Below are 21,722 nucleotides of genomic sequence, written 5' to 3'. Positions count from 1 at the left end.
CGCTCTGGAAACGTTCTAAGCATGCATATTTTTGCTTTTCAAAGCGGTCCGCCTGGAAGTGTCACCCGGTCTTCAACAGGGGAAACTGCATTCTCGAGACAGCGCCAATACCAGGATCTGGCCGGTACTGCACTTTCGGAGTCCCGATATGCCTTTTCCAGCCAAAATACAGCTCTGTGACATTGAGTAGGATATTAAAATGGAATAAAAGCAAAACCGAGTTTACCACATATATATATACGTGGTTGGCCGTCAAGCGCTGGCTCCCAATCACGTATATATACACGTGGTTGGCCGCGAATCGGTTAAGCACTTCAAGGACCATGTGCGAACCCTGGGAGAAGCAGCTCAGTTATTTTCAACTCATGTGGTCACGTGTCAGCTCAACCAGCATAATGAAGACCCTGTGATCCAATTGGGTCTAAATTGGATACATTTTAGTGCCTGAACTTTAGTGCTCTTAACTCTTGTTTTCAATATGAATTTATTTAACATTCAATACACACACATTGAAGTGTAAAACAAGAAGGGCCAAGTAGCCTCGTGAAAAAAAGAAAATACATGAACCTTGCGGTTGTGGCGGTCACTTGCCATCCCCTGCAGTTCGCTTGACAATAGCATGGCATTGCAATATTGCGGTTATCGTGACAGTTCTAGCCAGACTATGGTTGCCCAATATACATGGTAATAAAGAACTTCTAATTATAATTCTGGAGAGTGATAAGTTAGTTCACCATTTACCATTTGTTTTGCTGTCACTGTACCATGTTGTTCTATTGCAGTGGCATGTTGGAAACATGGCACCACTGAAACCAAGACAAATTCCTGTATAGTCTTTGACTGATTAAGTGTCTCTGATTCTGAGGCACAGTGTATTAGGGAGTCAATAAGACTGGATAACCGTTTGTTTTCTGAATATTTTCTAAGTGGAGAGTGACGCTGCTGACTGAACTGACTTGACCCAGTGTCTTTCCATGGTCAGCCATGGATACAGCTCCTTTCCTGACTGAGGTGGAGATGCTCCTGCTACTGTCGCCCCCTAGTGGCCACAGGCTCTGTTGCCCACAAGGATGGGAGGAAGAGGAGGAGGAGGAGGAAGAGACTCATGGTGTGATAAGATGAGTGGTTAAGGTGACAGGAACAAAAAGATTAACTTACAGGGCCGTGCAGGTCCGTGTTCAACAGCATCAGAGCACATGTAAGGCAATGGGCTCCATCTGTAAAATGAAGATTTAATCAGCTATTGCAAATCCATTGCCAATGACAACTGCAGAAATGTTTCAGGAGAATACACAATGTAGAATTAATGCCATTTAATGACAACTTCCACATGTAGCTGTGCACAGATTCAACAAGTGGGCATTTTAATTTTCAATCAAAAACACTTAATTAATATTCCCAACACTTAATATATTCAATATGTATACCCTGTATTTCAAAGACCTGATGAAAATGCAGAGCACTCTTATACGATAGTAATGATAGTAACTACCACACTCCTACTCAGAAACGTGGACAACGTTCCACCGTCCATCTCTGCCCAAAGAGGACGTAACCAAAATTGACAAATGGTTATTTGTGATACTCTGTATACACCCAATTCAAAGTTATTGCCGCATTTCTTTTTCAACTAATTTGGTTGTGGAAGTCTGGATTTGGTCCAGTTATAAGGCACTTGGGGCAGAGCTGTTTTGCAGGCTGTGACATGCAGGCATAGAGGCATCTCTGCGTAGGAGTTTGGGTAACTACATCCATCTCTATAGGGCCAAAGTGTAACATCACTTCCATGGCAACAGTCTTGGTAACCGGGAGACCGTTTTAGCTTTTTGCCCATCCACTGATCATAGAGGCTTGTTGTTACCAAGACTGTTGCTATGGGGGAACGTGACACTCCAGGGAAGGGAAAAAAAGAAAGTAGGATACATACAAGAAGAGGGAGGCATGTTATGTTTTATTTTATTAATATGGAAATTGTCATGAAGGCTTTAAATTCAGTTAGACCAGTAGCAAAGTATAGCACTATGCTTAACACGGAACAGAGGTAGGATACGACTACAGCTACACTGAGAAGCAGTATTGTAGAATATCAAGAAGATCAACATCAGATAGAACATATAATGTATGTTTAGAAATTGAGTGGTGGCAGATTCCCACAAAAAAAGAACTCATATAGTCGAAGCAGAATAAAACGAATCGGAAAAGATGAGGAAAAAAGTATCTGTACCTTGTGAGGAAATGGTGATGGGGTTGCAAGTATAGTACCTATTGGAAAAGTGGATTAAAACCCGCTCTCTCTCCTGGGTTTCACCCATTAGTGCAAAGGCTTTCAAGAAGGATCTGAGGAAACAACAAGAGACAAGTCAGATGAAATGCACTGCACATCATACATCATGAGACGAGGATGACTGACTGCAACAAGATGTACAATTATTAAGAGCACCAGCTAGGCCTGTGGAACTGTTTATTAGAGCACCAGCTAGGCCTGTGGAACTGTTTATTAAAGCCCCAGCTAGGGCTGTGGAACTGTTTATTAGAGCACGAGCTAGGCCTGTGGAACTGTTTATTAAAGCCCCAGCTAGGGCTGTGGAACTGTTTATTAAAGCACTAGCTAGGCCTGTGGAACTGTTTATTAGAGCACCAGCTAGGCCTGTGGAACTGTTTATTAGAGCACCAGCTAGGCCTGTGGAACTGTTTATTATAGCACCAGCTAGGGCTGTGGAACTGTTTATTAGAGCAGGAGTTCCCAAAGTGGGGGTCGCGAGACGCCGCGGGGGGGGTCGCCAGATTTAAAAAAAAAAATATTATTCAAGAAAAGATTTTAAATTTTTATTTTTTTTGCAGTCAGGCCACTGAACTTAGAAGCAGGCCAGGCCAGTGTTTCTAGTTGCAGTGGCGCAATAGTTAGATAACCTAGGTGGGGAACAACCAGGAGATCGCTGCAACTCACACAAGTTTAACTATCTCTCTCTCTTGCTCACACACACACACACACAAAGGGAGCCGCATGTGATTGGTGAAGGCGGGAAAAAACTAAAAACTAAAAATACATCAAAATCAGTGTTGTTGCTAATCATTGACACATGCTAGCCTGTAATAATCGCCCCCAGAAAAATCTACTTTGCATTTGATATATTGCAAATATATGCCATCACACACACTGGCATGTAAAGGGTTAGAATTATAAAATGAATATGTGGTGTTATGATCAGGGCTGAAGTTGAATAAAAGATTGTATTATTTTCTATTACAAAAACTGAAAATCCAGTGTTGCTAATCATATATGTCATATCATATATGCCTGTTTTTTAACAATAATTTGTGATGCCATCACAAACACTGGCATTTAAAGGGTACAAATAAAAAAAATCCTGCACCAGAATGCAGGAAATGAAGTCTTTGTAACAAAGAATTTCCTGGTGGAGGACCCCCAGACCCCCCGCTTAAAAAGTGGCCTGACTGGGGCTATATTTTGCACAATATTTCCTGGCCTGAATGATTTCCCCAGTCCGGCCCTGTCAGACAGTCTGGAGAGCTTGATTTATGACATGATGTCATTTTGGGACCAGTAACGGTCCCGTCGGGCTTAAGAGGACACAAGTAGCCTATTATAAATGGTATAAAATCAAGCCAATGTAAAATGTGAATATTTGCCTATATATTTTTAAGGGAATTGTTGTGCGATAGATTGTTACATTGCTGAACAGTACCTGAGAGATTGGTCCAATGTCATCCCTGTAAATTCAAAAAAGCTGAGGTACTCTTCTGCGACCATTTTGCTGAAATCATTGCTGTGGGCACAAACAAAAGACCGCATTCAGACAATGTCACAATTCATGAAGGCAATTATCATACAGACAAAGCACTGACGGCACTTATAATACAGACAAAACACTGCATTCTGCATTAGTATTCATAACCATACCTCTAGTCTAGAGAATACAAAAAACATCAGTATTCAATCTGTATTTATATTCGATAATACACTGAGTAATTAAACTCATTTACAGTGCCGTTGAGATGTTACATTCACAAGTGTCACAGTGCGTTCATAAATATAAAGACATCAGACAATCAGAATAATTAAGAGCACATTTTAAAATACATTAGAGTGTCTAGTTTCAGTGTTTCCTGCAGGGTATTCCATGACATAGGGGCAGAAAAGCCAAAAGCAGATCTACCAAGTTCAGTACAAACTCTAGGCACTCTAAGTGTAAGCCAAAAACTGGATCGTGTAAGACAGGGTCCAGTGGTCCATTCCAATAAAGAACTAATATAATTTGGACAATCTCTAATTATGGCTTTATAAATAAAAAGATTCCAATGCAACTTACGTCTCTCTGCCAGAGAGGCCCACCCGACCTTATTATATTAGGATGAGTACTAGGGCTGACCTTCGAATTAATTTTTTTTTTATGACAATAATTTTTTTTTTTTTTTTATCTTTTTTATCTTATGTTGTGGGACTTGTACAGCACTTTGGTAAACTTTGTTGTTTTTAAATGTGCTCTATAAATGAAGTGGATTGGATTAATGAATTAAGTAGCCCCTTTCGTGACTGTGACGCAGCCAACACAGTGTGATTTAATTCAAGGTGGATCGCTGTTGTCATTTGAACAACTTCAGATTTCATGGGAACTACCAATCCCCCAAATCAAGAATGTTTAAGATGAATGAAGTAAGATTTTGATTATTTGAAATATGGCCTGTGTAGACTAAACTATGCACAGAATTATGTCAGTCTACATGGTCCGGCAATGTAGACATTGTAGACTCCACTACAGACCAATTATCAGTGAATGTTCATGCATTTTTAAGAAGGGCTACTTCCACAAAAAAACAAAGAACTCACCAAAACATCTCAGTAGCACCTTATCTAAATGTTCTATTTCATATATGGAGATTCATATTTATTTATGTATTGCATGCATTTCTACATTTTATTTCCTATTTTGTTTATTCATCCCAGTATCTTTCTTTCTTATGTGTGGAATTATACAAGGCATTTACATTCACATTTACATTTAGTCATTTAGCTGACGCTTTTATCCAAAGCGACTTACAAGTTCTGTACGACAGGTCATCAGGAAGGATACACCTCTATCAGCTGAGTAACAATATGCATCAAAGTGTTGCGTGTTACAGTGTAGGTTAGTTTATTAGGACAAGTGCATTAGGGGTGGACGGTATAAACGGTATACGGTATAAACGGTATTAATTTGCTCTACGGTATGGATTTTGACTATACCGTGTAACCGGTAGAGCAGCTCTAAAATAGCAATGACATCATGTAACCACAGCGCGACTATTTCAATCGCATTTGCCCCTAAAAATAGATCGAATTAGTCATAGATAATAGATATGTGCAAACTGGAAAAAGTTATTTAGGAGGCTTCGCGCAGTGGGCGTGTCAACACGCAATTGTCATTTCATAATAAACACAATCACCGCGGCGCACAGCAAGTTTCAATTTCAGTTCCTGGCATTTTTAACCAGTGGAGAAAGGTAAGAGATGTCCCTATCGTTTTTCTTATATGAATTATTCTACGTTAATAAAACATACCTGGTGATCAACTACAGTTTGCTGTAAACATTATGATATGCGTGTAGTGTTATGATAACGACGGCTGCAGCGGGAGCCAGGAGGACGGCGGCAGCAGTGGATTTGCGAATAGCATGCAGCTGCAGAGCCGCAGAGCCAGCGGCGCTTTCAGGTCAGGTCCGCTCAACAGCGCCCCCCCACCCAACGGCTGAAAGCTGTGACCAGACCTGAAAGCGCCGCTGGCTCTGCAGCTACATATGCTTCTAGCAAAATCCAGCATCCAGCCCGGCTGTTTGCAATGGGAGCAGCACGGACTCGGGACTTATTTTATTTGGAATATAATGGAATATAATGACTTTATACGCAAAAGTAGCCTAGTTTTAAGTAAAAATATTATAAATCTACATGCCTTGAGGATGTCACTCTTTATATAGCCTGCCTATCAGGCAAAAAAAATTATTCTAACGGAAACACTGATACCGTGATATATACCGTTACCGTCTATGCTTCAAATTATACCATGATATAAATTTTAGACCATACCGTCCACCCCTAAAGTGCATGACAGTAAGGTTAGTTAGGGTTAGATATTTTTTATTTAATTTTTTTAATTTTATTTCAGATAATGGTTGAAGAAGTGCGTCTTTAGTCGACAGCGAAAGATTGGATGGGATTCGGCTGTCCTAACTGGGGTGGGTAGTGCATTCCAACTGGAGGAAAGTAACCCAGATCAGCACTGCCCAAATTATATCATCACTATTGCCTGTTTGAAGGATATCATCCTCAAACACATATACACCACCTACACGCCTATTCTCAGTCCTTGCCCCACAATGGTGGAATGAACTACATCGCTTGATACCAAGGATTAAAAGTTCATATAATGCTTTATTCTCTCCACCACTTCTAACCAGATTGCTATGCTGGCTTCATTAACACCTAGAATTCGTGCAGTAGATATCTCTAGGTAAATCACATCAAGATAGGTAAGAATCCATACCCTCCAACACATTTTATCAGGTTGAATCCAGCGTGATGCTATTAGCTTTTTGGCAGCCGTAAAACCGGACAAGATTATCCTTTTTATAAGTACAGAGTGTGATAATTGAGACATCATTCAGCAACAATACAGAAGGCATTACAGGTATTGTCAAAAACAAATATCCTGATAATAGTGTGGTTATTTCTTCCCAAAATATCTTAACAGGCGGGCATTCCCAACACATATGCATAAATGTAACACTATCACCGTTTGTACATAAGGAACATAGAGAGTCTTGTTTAAGCACCATACGGTTCAGTCGAATAGGAGTTAGGTAAGTCCTATGAATAAAATTAAGATTAATCTGTTGATGATCCGGGTTACGTGACGATAGCCGAACGTTTGCCCAGACTTCAGCCCAATCAAAATCTACTTCCAAGTCTGGTATATCCCTCCTCCAAACTGAGTCTAGGGGAAGGACTTCATACAAGGATGTAAGTAAGTGACGGTAAAAGTCCGAGACAAAACCTCTCGATGTCTCCCTTTCATAAAATAATTTGTGATATCTGTGGTGCTCCAGTGGTACCTTTAATGGGACTCCATGAGCCTTCAAACATGCTAATAACTGTCGGTAGAAATAGTATGTGGAACTGGTGAGGTTAAATTTGTTATGTATATCTTGATAGCTACAGAAACCCCGTTCGTTGAAGATATCTCCCAATGTATGTATGCCATTCTTTTCCCATTTGGGAAATCTGATAGGTTGTTGTGCAATCAGGAGTGTATTGTTATTAAATATGGGAGAGTGTCTATGCCATTTATGACATGAGGGAGGGAATTATCATGTCCTTATTCTCATTGAAAAATATTACAATTATCATGTTGTGATTTTTGCAGGGATCTGTACCAAACAAAAATATTTTCTTATGTCTGCAGAATAATTTACATTGCATCACAATACTTCAATTAGAAAAATATTTTGACACACACTTTGCCTTTACAAATATTGCGCCTCCTGCCATTTGGGTAGGGCACAAGGCCATATTGCGATTTCAATAATATTTAGATTTGTTCAGCCCTTACCCCTTACTAGAAATGATGTGCTCATTTACCAAAAGGAATTTCACGATGCAATATATAAACAGAATCCAATTCTTATTTTAAAAGTGAATAAGCTAGCAAACAGTCCTAGTGTCTGTCACATTTGTTTTGTGATGTTTGTAATCTTGTTTTTTTGTGATGTTTGTAATCTTGTTTTTAGCGCCTTTGAGGTGCTTTGGTACCATGAGGTGCAAGCATAGTCGTAGTACCCTTGAATGAGTGCTGCTGCCAGAGTCTTCAGGGTATTCTTGTTTACCAGAGAGGAGATCCGGTACAACAATCTAGTTTGTTGGTTGACTTTTTTTTTATTACATTGGATGCCATTTTGTCACAGGAAAGATTTGCCTCTAGGATGGAACCCAGGTATGTAATTTCATCTTTCCTTGTGACAATATTGTCACCCACTGTAACCGAGAAGCCGTTGGTCTTGCTGAGTTTGTTATTTGATCCGAAGAGAATGGACTCTGTTTTACCCAGGTGTAATGATAGTTTATTATCAGCAAGCCAGGTGCAGATTCTGCCGAGTTCCGAGCTGAGGTTTTTTTCAACCTGTAACTTGTTCTTGTCAGAGACCAGCAGTGCTGAGTCGTCCGCGAACAAGAACAAGTTGCAGTCACAAGCTGACGACATGTCATTTGCATAAATTAGGAACAGTAACAGTCCTAGTATGCTTCCTTGTGGAACACCACAGCTCACTGGGAGGGGGGTAGAGTACCGTTTACCTCCACCATCTGTTCTCTCCCCTCCAGGTAGGATTCCATCCAGCTCACTGATAAACTATCAAAACCAAGTGCTTTTAGCTTGTCAATCAGAATGGAGTGATTGACAGTGTCTAAGGCCTTTTGTAGGTCCAGCATGACCATGCCACAGTATTTGCCCACGTCCACCTCTTGTTTGATGTGGTCATTCAAATAGAGAAGGCATGTGTCAGTGGAGTGGGATGTTCTGAAGCCAGATTGGAATTCGTAGATCATGTTCATATCACAAGGATGACAGACATGCAGTATGGTGAGAGGAGAATCAGGGGGAGATGATGGGTTGCTGCAGTGACTATAATGTGGACCAATTATTCCCATATAGGAGAGAGGAGTGAGAGCTCCTAAGCAGCGAGGGAGTATAGTGTCTGAGGCAGCTTGTGTGTGTGTGTGTGTGTGTGTGTGTGTGTGTGTGTGTGTGTGTGTGTGTGTGTGTGTGTGTGTGTGTGTGTGTGTGTGTGGGAGGATACATGCAGGTCCAACACTCTAGGTGGAGAGGAGGATATATTATTGCCGCAGAGTGAGGGGGTGGAGGGAAGCAGTGGGGTCCCTGAAGCCAAGCTGTGTCCCGGGGTAGTGTTTAGACTTGGCAGGGGAGCTGACCTGCAGCATGACCAAACCGGATAAGCGTCTAAGTGTATAAGCCTCCCTGACACTCTTATCTGTGCTGAGAATGAAAAATGGAACTGTCTTGTAGGCAAAAAGCTTGTTAATCAACAGGACCTTTCGTAAATAAAAAGGATGCAGAGACACTGATTCATGCTTTTGTCTCTATTGACTATTGTAATGCACTGTTCACTGGTCTTCCCAAAGCAACCATTGGGAAGCTTCAGCTTATCCAAAACTCTGCAGCTCGATTACTAACTCATACAAAGAGAAGAGAACATATCACTCCAGTCCTAGCCACTCTGCACTGGCTTCCAATAACTCATAGAATTGATTTTAAGGTCCTTTTCCTGACATATAAAGCTCTTAATGAGCAAGGCCCAAAATACATAGCAAATTCCCTAGTTAGAATTGATTTTAAGGTCCTTTTCCTGACATATAAAGCTCTTAATGAGCAAGGCCCAAAATACATAGCAAATTCCCTAGTTAGTTATCTGCCCTCAAGAACGCTACGGTCATCCACTACAGGTTTACTAGACACACCCAGAAACCAAAAGAGGATAGGAAGTATGGCATTTGCGAACTATGCCCCAAAACTATGGAACACACTACCAACACACATCAGAAACGCCAGCTCCATACACATTTTTAAAGGAAAATTAAAAACGTACCTATACAGTCTAGCTTACAAATAGTGTACCATGCCTTAGGGAAAGCGAGTATCTTATTGAAATGTTTTTATTATTATGTTTTTATTTCTTATGTATTGATCTTTTACTGAAATGTTATTTTACTGTACTTTGCCTATTGCCGTACTTTTATTACTGTTGTCTTATTAATGTGATGCTTTATTTTTAGTACCCGGAGCTGCTAACTGGCTAACGTTATGAGAGCTAACGTTGCTACCTGCTGTACCCGGAGCTGCTGGCTAGCTGACGTTATGAGAGCCAACGTTGCTACGTACTGTACAAGTGCATTGGTTTAGTGCACTTCCTACTTCCGGTTGCTGCTAAACAAGTACAAGTGCATTGGTTTAGTGCACGTTATGAGAGCTAACGTTGCTACCTACTAGATATTGGTTTAGCATTGGTTTAGTGCACGTTATGAGAGCTAACGTTGCTAACTACTAGTTATTGGTCTAGTGCACTTCCTACTTCCAGTTGCTGCTAAACAAGTACAAGTGCATTGGTTTAGTGCATTTCCTACTTCCTAACTGGCTAACGTTATGAGACATAACACAAAGACGCTATGGCTTGGATAAGCCTTATGGATCCATAAGACTTGGAAAAGCCTTATGGACCCAACTCTTTAGATGAGGGAACAGGTACATACGCACACAATACGCGACCACTAATAAAAACGTAACTACACTAAGTCACTAACGTTATGAGAGCTAACATCACAGCATCCGGCTTCAACATGGACGGTCGCATTTTACGTAGCTCCCGTAACCAACGCAACAGAGCAACAACAACAAAGTACTTTGCGCATTTTCTACTTTCCCTCCTGTGGATTATGGATTTGTACCCGAATTCACAACTCAAGCAGCAACTCCAGACAGAAGTGGAGGATAGCGAAAACGTAAAACAGCAGTCCCATTGCGACTTCTATTTGTTAACGGGCTCGGAGAGGAAACATCCAGCCTTCGGAGCCACGACCATCCACACAGTACTTACTGCAAATCCGGAACGAAAGAAATTACCCCCGGCAGGCAAGTGTAATAAGAGATCAATGTTTTTATTATACCTGCTCATGTCGGGTGACATTCATCAGAACCCTGGTCCCGTAATGACACGGAACCAGAGACTACAGTCAAATCTGCTGATCCAAGAAGCAGCAGCCAGCACAACAGATCAACGGCTACCCACACATACTGCGGCTAACGACATGATCAACGGCAACATTCCTCCTCTGCCACCCCTGCAAAAGAACCCACGAGAGGCCACAGCGAGAGGGAAGGAACCGGGGTTCACAACCGAGGCGCCCAGCACGTCGCGGGGACAAAACAGCGAGGCATCGCTCCTCACACCGGCGCCGGAGATCAACAGCATCCACGCAATTGACGCTTCAGCCAGCAGTTGCACCAGCCGACCAGCAAGCGGCGACATACCCTCACAGAAGCCCCAGCGGACTCGGCGAGTGGCTAAAGGGAGAGCGGCGCGGGACATCGAGACCACCAAGGACCCGACGGTTAGCTTGGCTGGCCCCGCCAAGGCCGCCATGCCAGCAAGTCTACCCGGGCCGAGGCCAGGACAAAAGGCACCCCCCCTCCCCCACAATGGAGTACAATCAGACATATCTGTAATCAACCAGCCCCCCCCCCCACATCGCGGGCTTTCACACAAAGGAATACAGACACCAGCAAAGGACAAAGCATCACCCCTCCCCCCCCTCCCCACCCACGGCACAAACAGCAACAACGCCCCCCCTCCCCCCACCACAGGACAGGACACAATTGAACAGAGTTACCTCAACTGTGACGACATCAAACTTATTACAAGCAAAAATGGACTTCACATATTTCATCTGAATACAAATAGCCTGAGACCGAAACTGGCTGAAATCAAACAGTTGTTTTTAAACGGTAAGGCTAACATATTGTGTTTCACAGAAACAAAATTAGACTCATCTGTACAGGATCCAGAGATTGAAATTGAAAACTACTCAATAGTCAGGAGGGATAGGAACCAGTATGGAGGTGGCGTCTGTGTGTATATACACAAGGATACCAAATACATCAACCGTACTGACCTTAACCATGATGAAATTGAAACTGTTTGGATTGAAATCTTATTAGACAGGGCGAAACCGGTACTAGTAGGCACAATCTATAGACCACCAGAACAGAGTGGGTTTTATGACACACTTGATGGGTGTTTAGCTGGGGTGGAGGGGGTAGAAAAAATTCTTATTGGGGACTGGAACACGGATATGCTGCGTAAATCAGCACCCGTCTTCAAGGCCTTCAGTAGATTTTCTGACCTGCACGGTTTCAGCCAGCTAATCACACAACCCACAAGGGTATGCGATTCGACACAAACCACCATTGACCTCATTTTGACCTCTGACAAGTCCATGATCTCCAGTAAAGGGGTGATAGCATGCGGGTTAAGTGATCATTATATGATTTTCTGTACCCGCAAAAAGCTAAAACAGAAGGCCGGCTGTCACAAAACAGTCACATCTAGAGACCTCAAAACTTACTCTAGAGAGGCCTTTAACCTAGAACTGGGGAGCTTGGACTGGTCAGATGAGCTCAGTGGTACACAGGTTGAAGAAACATGGCTTGGATTCAAAACCAAATTCACAGCAATACTCAACAACATGGCACCGATAAGAACCACCAGGGTTAAAAATCACGCTGAGGCATGGATGCACACTGAAATACTGGCCGCTATGAAAACCAGAGACAAAAAATGCTCTGAACTTCATAAAAGTCAGACAAAGCTTTCCAAAAGCTCAAACAGTGAACTCCAAGCCCACGTGGTTGAACAAAAAATCCAAAGAAACAGACTAAGAAATGACGTAAACACCATGATCAGAACCGCAAAAAGAAATTTCATCAACGACAAAACTGAGGAAAACAAAAACAAACCCCGCGAACTTTGGAAATTACTCAATAATCAACTAGGCTGCAGTAAAAAACTTAAAACCAGATTCTCAAACATAAACATAAAGACGGACAACACGCTCATCACAGACAAGCTGGATGTAGCCAATTACTTAAACATCTTCTTCACAAACATAGCCACAACACTGGTAAACAAACTACCCTCCCACTCAGGGCATTATGGGGTAGAACACATAGTAGCATACTACAAAAACCTAGGGGTCCACAAAGACGACTTCAAACTTGAAATGGTAACAACCGATGAGGTACTCAAAAAATTGAGCGCCCTCCAACCTAACAAGGCCACTGGCCATGACAACATCCCCTCCAAATTCCTCAGAGACGCAGCAGCCGCCATCACCCCAGTCATCACACACATAATAAACCTCTCTATAAAACAGGGGCACGTCCCCAAGGACTTCAAAATTGCGAGAGTGACCCCTCTACACAAAAAGGGCAGCAAATTAGACCCAGGCAACTACCGCCCTGTTTCTATTCTTACCTCCATCTCGAAAGTCATGGAGAAAATAGTCTACGAACAGGTCGAAAAGTACCTGGCGGAAAAAAACCTAATCTACGAATTCCAATCTGGCTTCAGAACGTCCCACTCCACTGACACATGCCTCCTCTATTTGAACGACCACATCAAACAAGAGGTGGACGCTGGCAAATACTGCGGCATGGTCATGCTGGACCTACAAAAGGCCTTCGACACTGTCAATCACTCCATTCTAATGGACAAGCTAAAAGCAATTGGTTTTGATAGCCTATCAGTGAGCTGGATGCAATCCTACCTGGAGGGGAGAGAACAGATGGTAGAGGTAAACGGTACTCTATCCCCCCCCCTCACAGTGAGCTGTGGTGTTCCACAAGGAAGCATACTAGGACCGCTACTCTTCCTAATTTATGCAAATGACATGTCGTCAGCCTGTGACTGCAACTTGTTCCTGTTTGCGGACGACTCAGCCCTGCTGGTCTCTGACAAGAACAAATTGCAGGTTGAAAAAACCCTCAGCACGGAACTAGGCAAAATCTGCATATGGCTCGCTGATAACAAACTATCATTACACATGGGCAAAACAGAGTCCATTCTCTTCGGTTCAAATAACAAACTCAGCAAGACCGACGGCTTCTCAGTTACAGTGGGTGACAATATTGTCACAAGGAAAGACGAAATTACCTACCTGGGTTCCATCCTAGAGGCAAATCTTTCCTGTGACAAAATGGCATCCAATGTAATAAAAAAAGTCAACCAACGAACTAGATTCTTGTACCGGATCTCCTCTCTGGTAAACAAGAATACCCTGAGGACTCTGGCAGGAGCACTCATTCAAGGGTACTATGACTATGCGTGCACCTCATGGTACCAAAGCACCTCAAAGGCGCTTAAAACAAAATTACAAACATCACAAAACAAACTGGTCAGACTACTACTTGACCTGAACCCCAGAACCCACCTCACCCCTGCCCACTTTGCCAACCTAGGATGGCTTAGAGTAGACGACAGAGTACAGCAACTTGCAATGGGCCTGGTCTACAAGATACACTATACGACCGGGGTGCCCATGTACATGTCAAAATACTTCCCAAAGGTCAGTGAATACCACAACCACTACACCAGAGGAAGCTCAACAAATCATGTTAAACCCAGATTCGGCTCAAACAAGGGACTAAACACGTTTCGCAATTATGCCACAACAATGTGGAACGCCCTACCCAAAGCTGTAAAGGAATGTGAATCCCTGCCCACATTCAAAACCGCCCTTAAAGAGCACCTACGGGAGGCTGCAATTCGAAACTGGCCACCGTAAATGCCCAAAACCCCCACCACCTCCTAATAGACAGTCTCCTCCCCACCGCATGTATATATTCCCTCCCCGCCGTATGTATATTCCCCTCCCACCCACCCACCCCCTCCTAATGTACAGTCCCCTCCCCATCATATGTATATACTCTGTCAGGATCTAGGGGTAACAGTACTGTATATTTGAATACCGCCTATGTCACAAATGTATCAGTACTAAATACCTATATGTCCCTATGCCATAAATGTCATGTATGTTATGTATGTCATAAATGTCTATATGAATTGAAAATGGGGGACCCTGATGGAAACAAGACAAACGTCTTTCTCAGGTCTGCATCCCCTTAACAATTGTATGTATTGAGCCGTACTGTATTGTACCCATTCTGCAATCTGTTAAATAAAGTTTTCATTCATTCATTCATTCAACATTGCTACCTACTATACAAGTGCATTGGTTTAGTGCATTTCCTACTTCCGGTTGCTACTGAACGGACATGTTTGTGCGGACCTGTTCTCCCAAACTGGTCAGCAAATGACTGTTTTCATTTTTACGTTATTATTATTTTTTTTTAAAACATTGATCTTAACTGATCACTGTGACTTTATTGCTTTTATCGTTATATATGCCTATGTTTGTGTACAGCACTTTGAGCTACATGACATGTATGAAAGGTGCTTTATAAATACTTACTTACAACTCCCTTGGAGATGCATTTGAGGCAAAAAATATATATATTTTTTTTTAATGATCGAAGCTCATGCCATCGAACGAAGCTTCGAAGTATTTAAGACAGCCCTAATTAGTATTAGTATCATTAATTGACAACTATGCTCAATGAGTTCACCCACAGAACGGTTGTTGGTTCCGCATGGACGTTATACGTTGTTGCACTTCCTCTCCAGGCTGCTCCGGTTCAGTTAGCTTGTAGCAGAGGCTCTGGCTAGTAGTAATGTGTATGTTGTGATTTTTAAATGGACAATAAATATTCAACATTCTCTTTTGAGACACCGCCTCAGACTCTTATCCTTTGGCACTAAAAGCTAAACATTGTCACTGGTATGGCTGTCCGCATTATGTCATTAATTGTCAATCAGTCACACTTAGGTTAGCCACGTTAGCATGAGCTAGGTTCAGTGATGGGCAGTAGCTAGCTACAAGTAGCGATGCTACATAGCTTAACTACAATTCTCAGTAGCGTGCTGGTAGCGTCGCTACTTTTTAACCAGGGTAGCGGTCTCTGTAGCGGAGCTATTTATAGAACGAAGTAGTGACCTAGCGACGAGAAACGTTACACGCTACTTTCGGGAGAAACAGTCTAGACTAGAAGATTTGTGAGGAGAAAAAAAAACTCCCCGTAAAAAACCCACTATGATTGGTTGGTTAGTTTAGATATGAGTATGACGACTCACGATTGGGTATGGTAGGCCAAAACATTACGGGTAGGCCAATCAGAGGCAGGATAGGGCGGGACTCCAGCAGCAAAGCAGGAAGTGAAAATCAAAACACAGACGTACTGAATTAATGCAATTTAACGGATTACATGAACCAGTCCGCGCGAAATGGCAGAGGGGTTCGATGGCATTGATGAAGATGATGATGTCAATAACAACAATGCCTCTCCATGGCCCTATCTGGGACACATTTATGAGTTTGACTGAAAAAACGGCTAAAACATATGCTGCTCTCAACACGTCCAGCACTAACTTGAGAACACATTCAGGTGAGCTGATGAAAATCAACTGTTCCCAAACAGCACACAAGTCAGTACACTTTTTGTCAACAGCTTTAACTAACAGATAGCTGCCATCATGATGATGTTTCACTGTAGGCAGAAAATGAACAATATTATGGGGGTGGAGAAAAGAAAAAAAGAGGGAAAAGCAGTGGTTCTCAACCTGTGGGACAGGACCCCCAGGGGGGGTCCCCACATGATTTTGGGGCCATGGAATGTTTTGTGAGTTACATATTTAAATACATTTGGTCATTTAGCTGACACTTTCATTCAAAGCAACTTACAAATTGTGTACAACAAGTCAGCAGGAGTGGTACATATCTAGCAGCCAAGGATAAGTAGTATTGTTTGTCAGTGTCAAGCTTGAGTGTTATACTCTGAGTACATACTGTAGTAGTATAAACATATTAGCATAGTTGGTAGTAGTATATACATGGTTTCAAGTTTCAAGTTTCAAGTTTCTTTAATAGTTGTCATACAGAAGTACAGAATACTTTCATACAAAATGCTTCTTACTGTTACGCTCCAGAGACTGTGCTAGACAAGATAGTATCAAACATAGTATACATGTAATTTAGAAGAAGAAAAAGAGGTCACAGTGTTCGGTATAGACATATGTACAATGTTCTGACTGAGTTACCATATAATATACAATACTATGCAGTGTACTAATGTACAGTACTATCTAGTGCAAAGCAGAAATGGGATGAGGTACAATTTAGGTACAATTTACAGTAAGGTGTACGAGTTGTAGTGCAATCCTTCATCAATAAATATAAAGTGTGGGGAGTGGGTGCTACAGTGTGTTTGTTTAAAGTGGGTGTGTGCTATAAAGTGTGTGGAGTGGGTGCTACAGTGTGTTTGTTTAAGTGAGTGTGTGCGTGTGGATGTGTGTGCTATGTGCGTTTGGTGGTTGTTGTTGTGTAGTGTTCATTCATTGTTCGTTTAGCAGCCTGATGGCCTGGGGATAGAAGCTTCTTCTGAGTCTTTCTGTGCTCGCCTTGAGACTCCGGTATCGCTTGCCTGACCGCAGCAGTTCAAAGAGGCAGTTGTTCGGGTGACTGGAGTCTTTAATGATTCTCTTAGCCTTGCCCTTGCAACGCTTGTTGTAAATGTTCTGGAGGGTGGGGAGCCCCCCTCCAATTGTGCGTTCGGCTGAACGTGTCACTCTTTGTAGTCTGCTTCGGTCTTGTGCAGTGCTATTCCCAAACCAGGAGGTGATGTTGCCGGTCAAGATGCTCTCTATTGTACATGAGTAGAAGTTCTTAAGGATCTTCTGACTGACTTGGAACTTCCTTAGGCGCCTGAGGAAGTAGAGGCGTTGTCGTGCCTTCTTCACAACACTGTCAATGTGTGTGGTCCATGTCAAGTCCTCGGATATGTAGGCTCAGAGGTACTTAAAGCTGTTGACTCTCTCAACCGGTGCCCCGTCGATGCTGAGGGGGCTGTAGTCCTTGACCCCCGACCTCCTGAAGTCCACAATCATCTCCTTTGTTTTGCTGACGTTCAGGGAGAGGCTGTTTTCCTGGCACCATCCCGCCAGGACCTTGACCTCTTCCAGGTAGGCCCTCTCGTCGTTGGCAGAGATCAGGCCCACCACCACTGTGTCGTCAGCAAATTTGATGATTGTATTGCTACTCCGCTGAGCCACACAGTCGTGTGTGTACAGGGAGTAGAGGAGGGGACTCAGAACACAGCCCTGGGGGGCCCCTATGTTGAGGGTGATGGATGAGGAGGTGCAGTTGCCTGCTCTCACCACCTGGGGTCTGCCAGTCAGGAAGTCCAAGACCCACTGGCAGAGGTCATAGTTCAAGCCCAGGTCCCTGAGCTTGGCTATGAGTATGGAGGGGACTATGGTATTGAATGCCGAGCTGTAGTCGATTAATAGCATTCTCACATAGTTCCCCTGCCTCTTGTCCAGGTGTGATGCTGCTGTGTGCAGCACATGGGCTATGGCGTCCTCCGTGGACCTGTTGGGGCGGTATGCAAATTGCAGGGGGTCCATGTTGATGGGGAGGGAGGAGCAGATGTAGCCCTTTACTAGCTTCTCAAAGCACTTCATGGCTATGGAGGTGAGAGCTACAGGGCGGTAGTCGTTGAGGCAAGCAGGCTTGGATTTTTTGGGTACAGGGATAATAGTGGACTTCTTCAGGCAGGTGGGGATGACAGCCTGTTCTAAGGACAGGTTAAATATGTCAGTGAATACTGGGGCCAGTTGGTCGGCACAGACTTTTAGGACGCGGCCGGGGATGCCGTCCGGACCTGCTGCCTTCCTGATATTCACTTTTTTAAAGGTCCGCCTCACCTCATGCTCTGTTACCCTGAACACTGCGCCTCCATCAGCAGCCGACCCCCCCCCCCCCATTGCCGTGGCTTGTGAGCTGGTGTTGTTATTACCAGCATCAAACCTCGCATAGAAGGTATTGAGGTCATTTGCTAAGGAGATGTCACTGTTCAGTTTGAGGGAGGCGCCTTTGTAGTCTGTCATCGTTTTGAGCCCCTGCCACATATCTCTAGAGTCAGCTTGTTCAAACTGGAGTTCAATTTTATCCCTGTAGCGCCGTTTGGCCTCTGACACTGTCCTCCTTACGTTGTATCGCGCCACCTTGTGGTCATTCATGTTGCCTGCCACTAGGCCGTCGTTGTATGCTTTGGTGCGCTCTCTCAGAGCTTCACGGACGGATTTGTCTACCCAGGGTTTTTGATTTGGGTAAACTCTCATTTTGGTAGTGGGGATTGTTTCTTCCACCCTAGTACAAACATAGTCCAGCACTGTTTCCGTGTAGACATTAATGTTATCTGTGTCGCGGAACACATTCCAGTCTGTGCAGTGAAACACAGACCGGAGCGTCTCCTCTGACGTCAAATCCCATTTCTGCACCTCTCGCGAGACTACAGGAGTACTTTTAATTCTCTGTTTGTACTTTGGTGAAAGAAAGATTGACGCGTGATCTGATTTACCAAAGCCACTATCAGAATGAGCCTTGTAGCCACCTTTAAATTGCGTGTAACAGTGATCTAGGATGTTACCGCCTCTGGTGTTGCAAGTCACATGCTGATAGAAGTCAGGTAATACCTTTCTCAGATTGGCGCTATTGAAATCTCCCAGCACCAAAATGGCGGCGTTAACGTTCGTCGCTTGTATTCTATTTACCTCGTCGTGGAGTCTGGAGAGCGCGGCGTTGTTGCTGGCTTGCGGTGGAATATACAATCCGATCAGGATGATCGCCGTTAACTCCCTCGGGAGGAAGAAAGGACGGCACTTGATGGTTATTAGGCCTGTCACGATAACACATTTTGCTGGGCGATTAATTGTCCCAGAAATTATTGCGATAAGTGATATTATTGCGGTTTTGAGAGAAATAATTTTTTTGAGAAATGTATTTCCCAAAAGTTTTCAATACATTTTTTTTTTTTTTTACTAATATAATGATAATAGCATAATAATGCAAGGAAACCGTTTCAAAGTGCAATAAACCTTTATTTAACATTGGAAGACATTTTAAATATCCTAAATTACTACCTAACCAATCAGATATGAGGTAGCGTCAGAAGCAGAGTAACCTCGTTCCCAGTTTTATCTCCGTGAGAGCAATGATAAAACGAGCAGAGCAATGTGTGTGGACAAGAGGCGGGTTGCTACGTTTACTGTAGGAAGGGGCTTTTAGACCCATGTTTTTATTTTTTGCTTCGAAAAGAGGGACGTGGGACATTAGGTAAAATGGCTGTGCAGTATACAACCAAAAGCGGGACACCTGGTCACCCTAATTGTGGCTCGCGTTTGTTTACTGTGGCTCGCGGATTATGTGATGGGCAAGCTACTTGGAAAATGTAGTAAGCTACACTACCAGTTACTCTCGATTAAAATATAGCTCAACAATAATCAAATAAACACAAATATATACTATCTCTATTGGAATGGAGACTTTTCAGCACAGGATAAACTAGGGATGGGCAAAAAAAACAGATCGATTGATCACATGATGTACTTGAGTACTCGTGGAGGAAAACGCTGTACAAAATAAACGTCTTTTCCGGTGTTTTAGACTTTGCTCTTTTATTTTGAAACCCACCGACCGGAAGTATTGTTGTTATTATCCTAGCAGAACCTATGAGCGGACAACTTGTGTCGTCCGGTTCTGTGTTTTTGAGCTAATGATAAAACAAATGTTGAGATTGTTGGTGAACAACTAACTTTAGGTTCGTTTTAACGTTAGCTACTAACGTTAGATGCAGCTACTACAGGCAATCAACGATGAGGAGGAAGCGTCATAGCATCAACGCTACAGTAGATCTTTAATCTTTATTTAGCAGTCCAGTTTCTCCGGGCAGTAGCGTATAGCGTTTGTTCACGCTACATCACTACTTGGGTCTAAAAATAGCTACACTACAAAGAACGCTACTTGGTTCAAAAGGAGCGACGCTACCATCACGCTACTGAGAAATGTAGTTAAGCTATGTAGCGTTGCTACTGCCCAACATACGCATGGTGCTCACAGGAGCTCCCGTGCTGTACTCTGTAGTAACGTCAGCGGCCCGCCTCCCCACACGGAGAGGTACTGGTTCCCGCCTCATTAAAACAAACACGCAAATAGCAATTAATTGCGCCCGTCATAATCATTGCATTCATTTTCATTATTGCGCGATAAATTGATTTATTGCTTATTGCAACAGGCCTAATGGTTATATACTCCAGGTCTGGGCAGCAGTGGTTGGATAATTCCTTCACGTTAGTTGGATCGCTCCAATTTTTGTTAAACATGAAGGCAATACCTCCTCCACGTTGTTTACCGGACTCTGATGTCCGATCCTTGCGATGGATAAAGAAGTGATCGGCTGGTTGAATTGCGTGGTCTGGAACCTCCGGTGTGAGCCACGTTTCGGTGAAGCAGAGAACGTTGCAGTCCCTAACGTCTCTTTGGTATTGAATCCTTGCTCGGATGTCATCCAGTTTATTGTCAATTGATTGTACATTGGCTAGCAATATACTGGGCAATGGTGTTCGGTGGCGTCTGGATCTCAGCCTGTTACGGATCCCAGCTCTCTTCCCACGTCGTCTGGTTCCTCTGTTCCTGGGATCAAGGAACAAAGGATCTGGTCCTAATCTCCGGAGAATCTCTTCAGGCCATTGTTGTGGTTCGGAAAGCTGGTCCAGTGAGTAATCCAGTTGGTAATTTTCCCGTAATCCAATATCTATGAGTGACTGACGGTCATACACATTAAATGCACCAACAGTTGGTACAAACAAAACTCTAAAAACTATAAATATTAACAAAAGTAAGCACAGTCTCGACGGAGCGCACAGACAGGCAGCCGTTCGTTGCGGCGCCATCTCCAGCATAATACTAGTAAAATGAAGTAAAACAGTTACAATTCAGATATTGAAGAAGTGTGTTTTTGGTTGATAAAGTGGGCAGGTTTCAGAAGATGCAGAGTTTAGGGATAAATAATACATAAAGATAGAATAGAAAAGAAAAAGACCATTACTGCATCAAAAGTAATCAACAAACTATACTATAAAAACTGATAAAACCAAATGGTCTCTTTCTTTTCTTTTGTAGAGGCTGCACCCAGCTAAACTTGCCTTCC

At 43.0% G+C, this 21,722-nt stretch overlaps 1 protein-coding gene across 7 annotated transcripts in view; it reads right to left on the bottom strand.

Annotated features, from left to right (window-relative positions):
* psd3l (pleckstrin and Sec7 domain containing 3, like) overlaps positions 1–21,722 on the bottom strand; it is a 305,351-nt gene that overhangs the window by 150,802 nt on the left and 132,827 nt on the right. For 6 of the 7 annotated variants that reach the window (XM_084325309.1, XM_084325306.1, XM_084325307.1 and 3 more), the window contains 3 exons: positions 3,708–3,788; positions 2,225–2,337; positions 1,159–1,217 (listed from right to left, as the gene is read on the bottom strand). In XM_084325309.1, the coding sequence (XP_084181435.1) occupies positions 1,159–1,217; positions 2,225–2,337; positions 3,708–3,788 (253 nt within the window). Of the gene's footprint in view, positions 1–1,158; positions 1,218–2,224; positions 2,338–3,707; positions 3,789–15,810; positions 15,926–21,722 lie in introns of those variants that run through there. The other variant, XM_084325312.1, reaches the window with a different exon arrangement.

This window comes from Notolepis coatsorum, assembly GCF_963971535.1.
Source record: "Notolepis coatsorum genome assembly, chromosome: 11".
NCBI lineage: Eukaryota > Metazoa > Chordata > Actinopteri > Aulopiformes > Paralepididae > Notolepis > Notolepis coatsorum.
The sequence above is the reverse complement of the archived record's forward strand: the minus strand, read 5'-3'. Positions and strand labels throughout refer to the sequence as shown.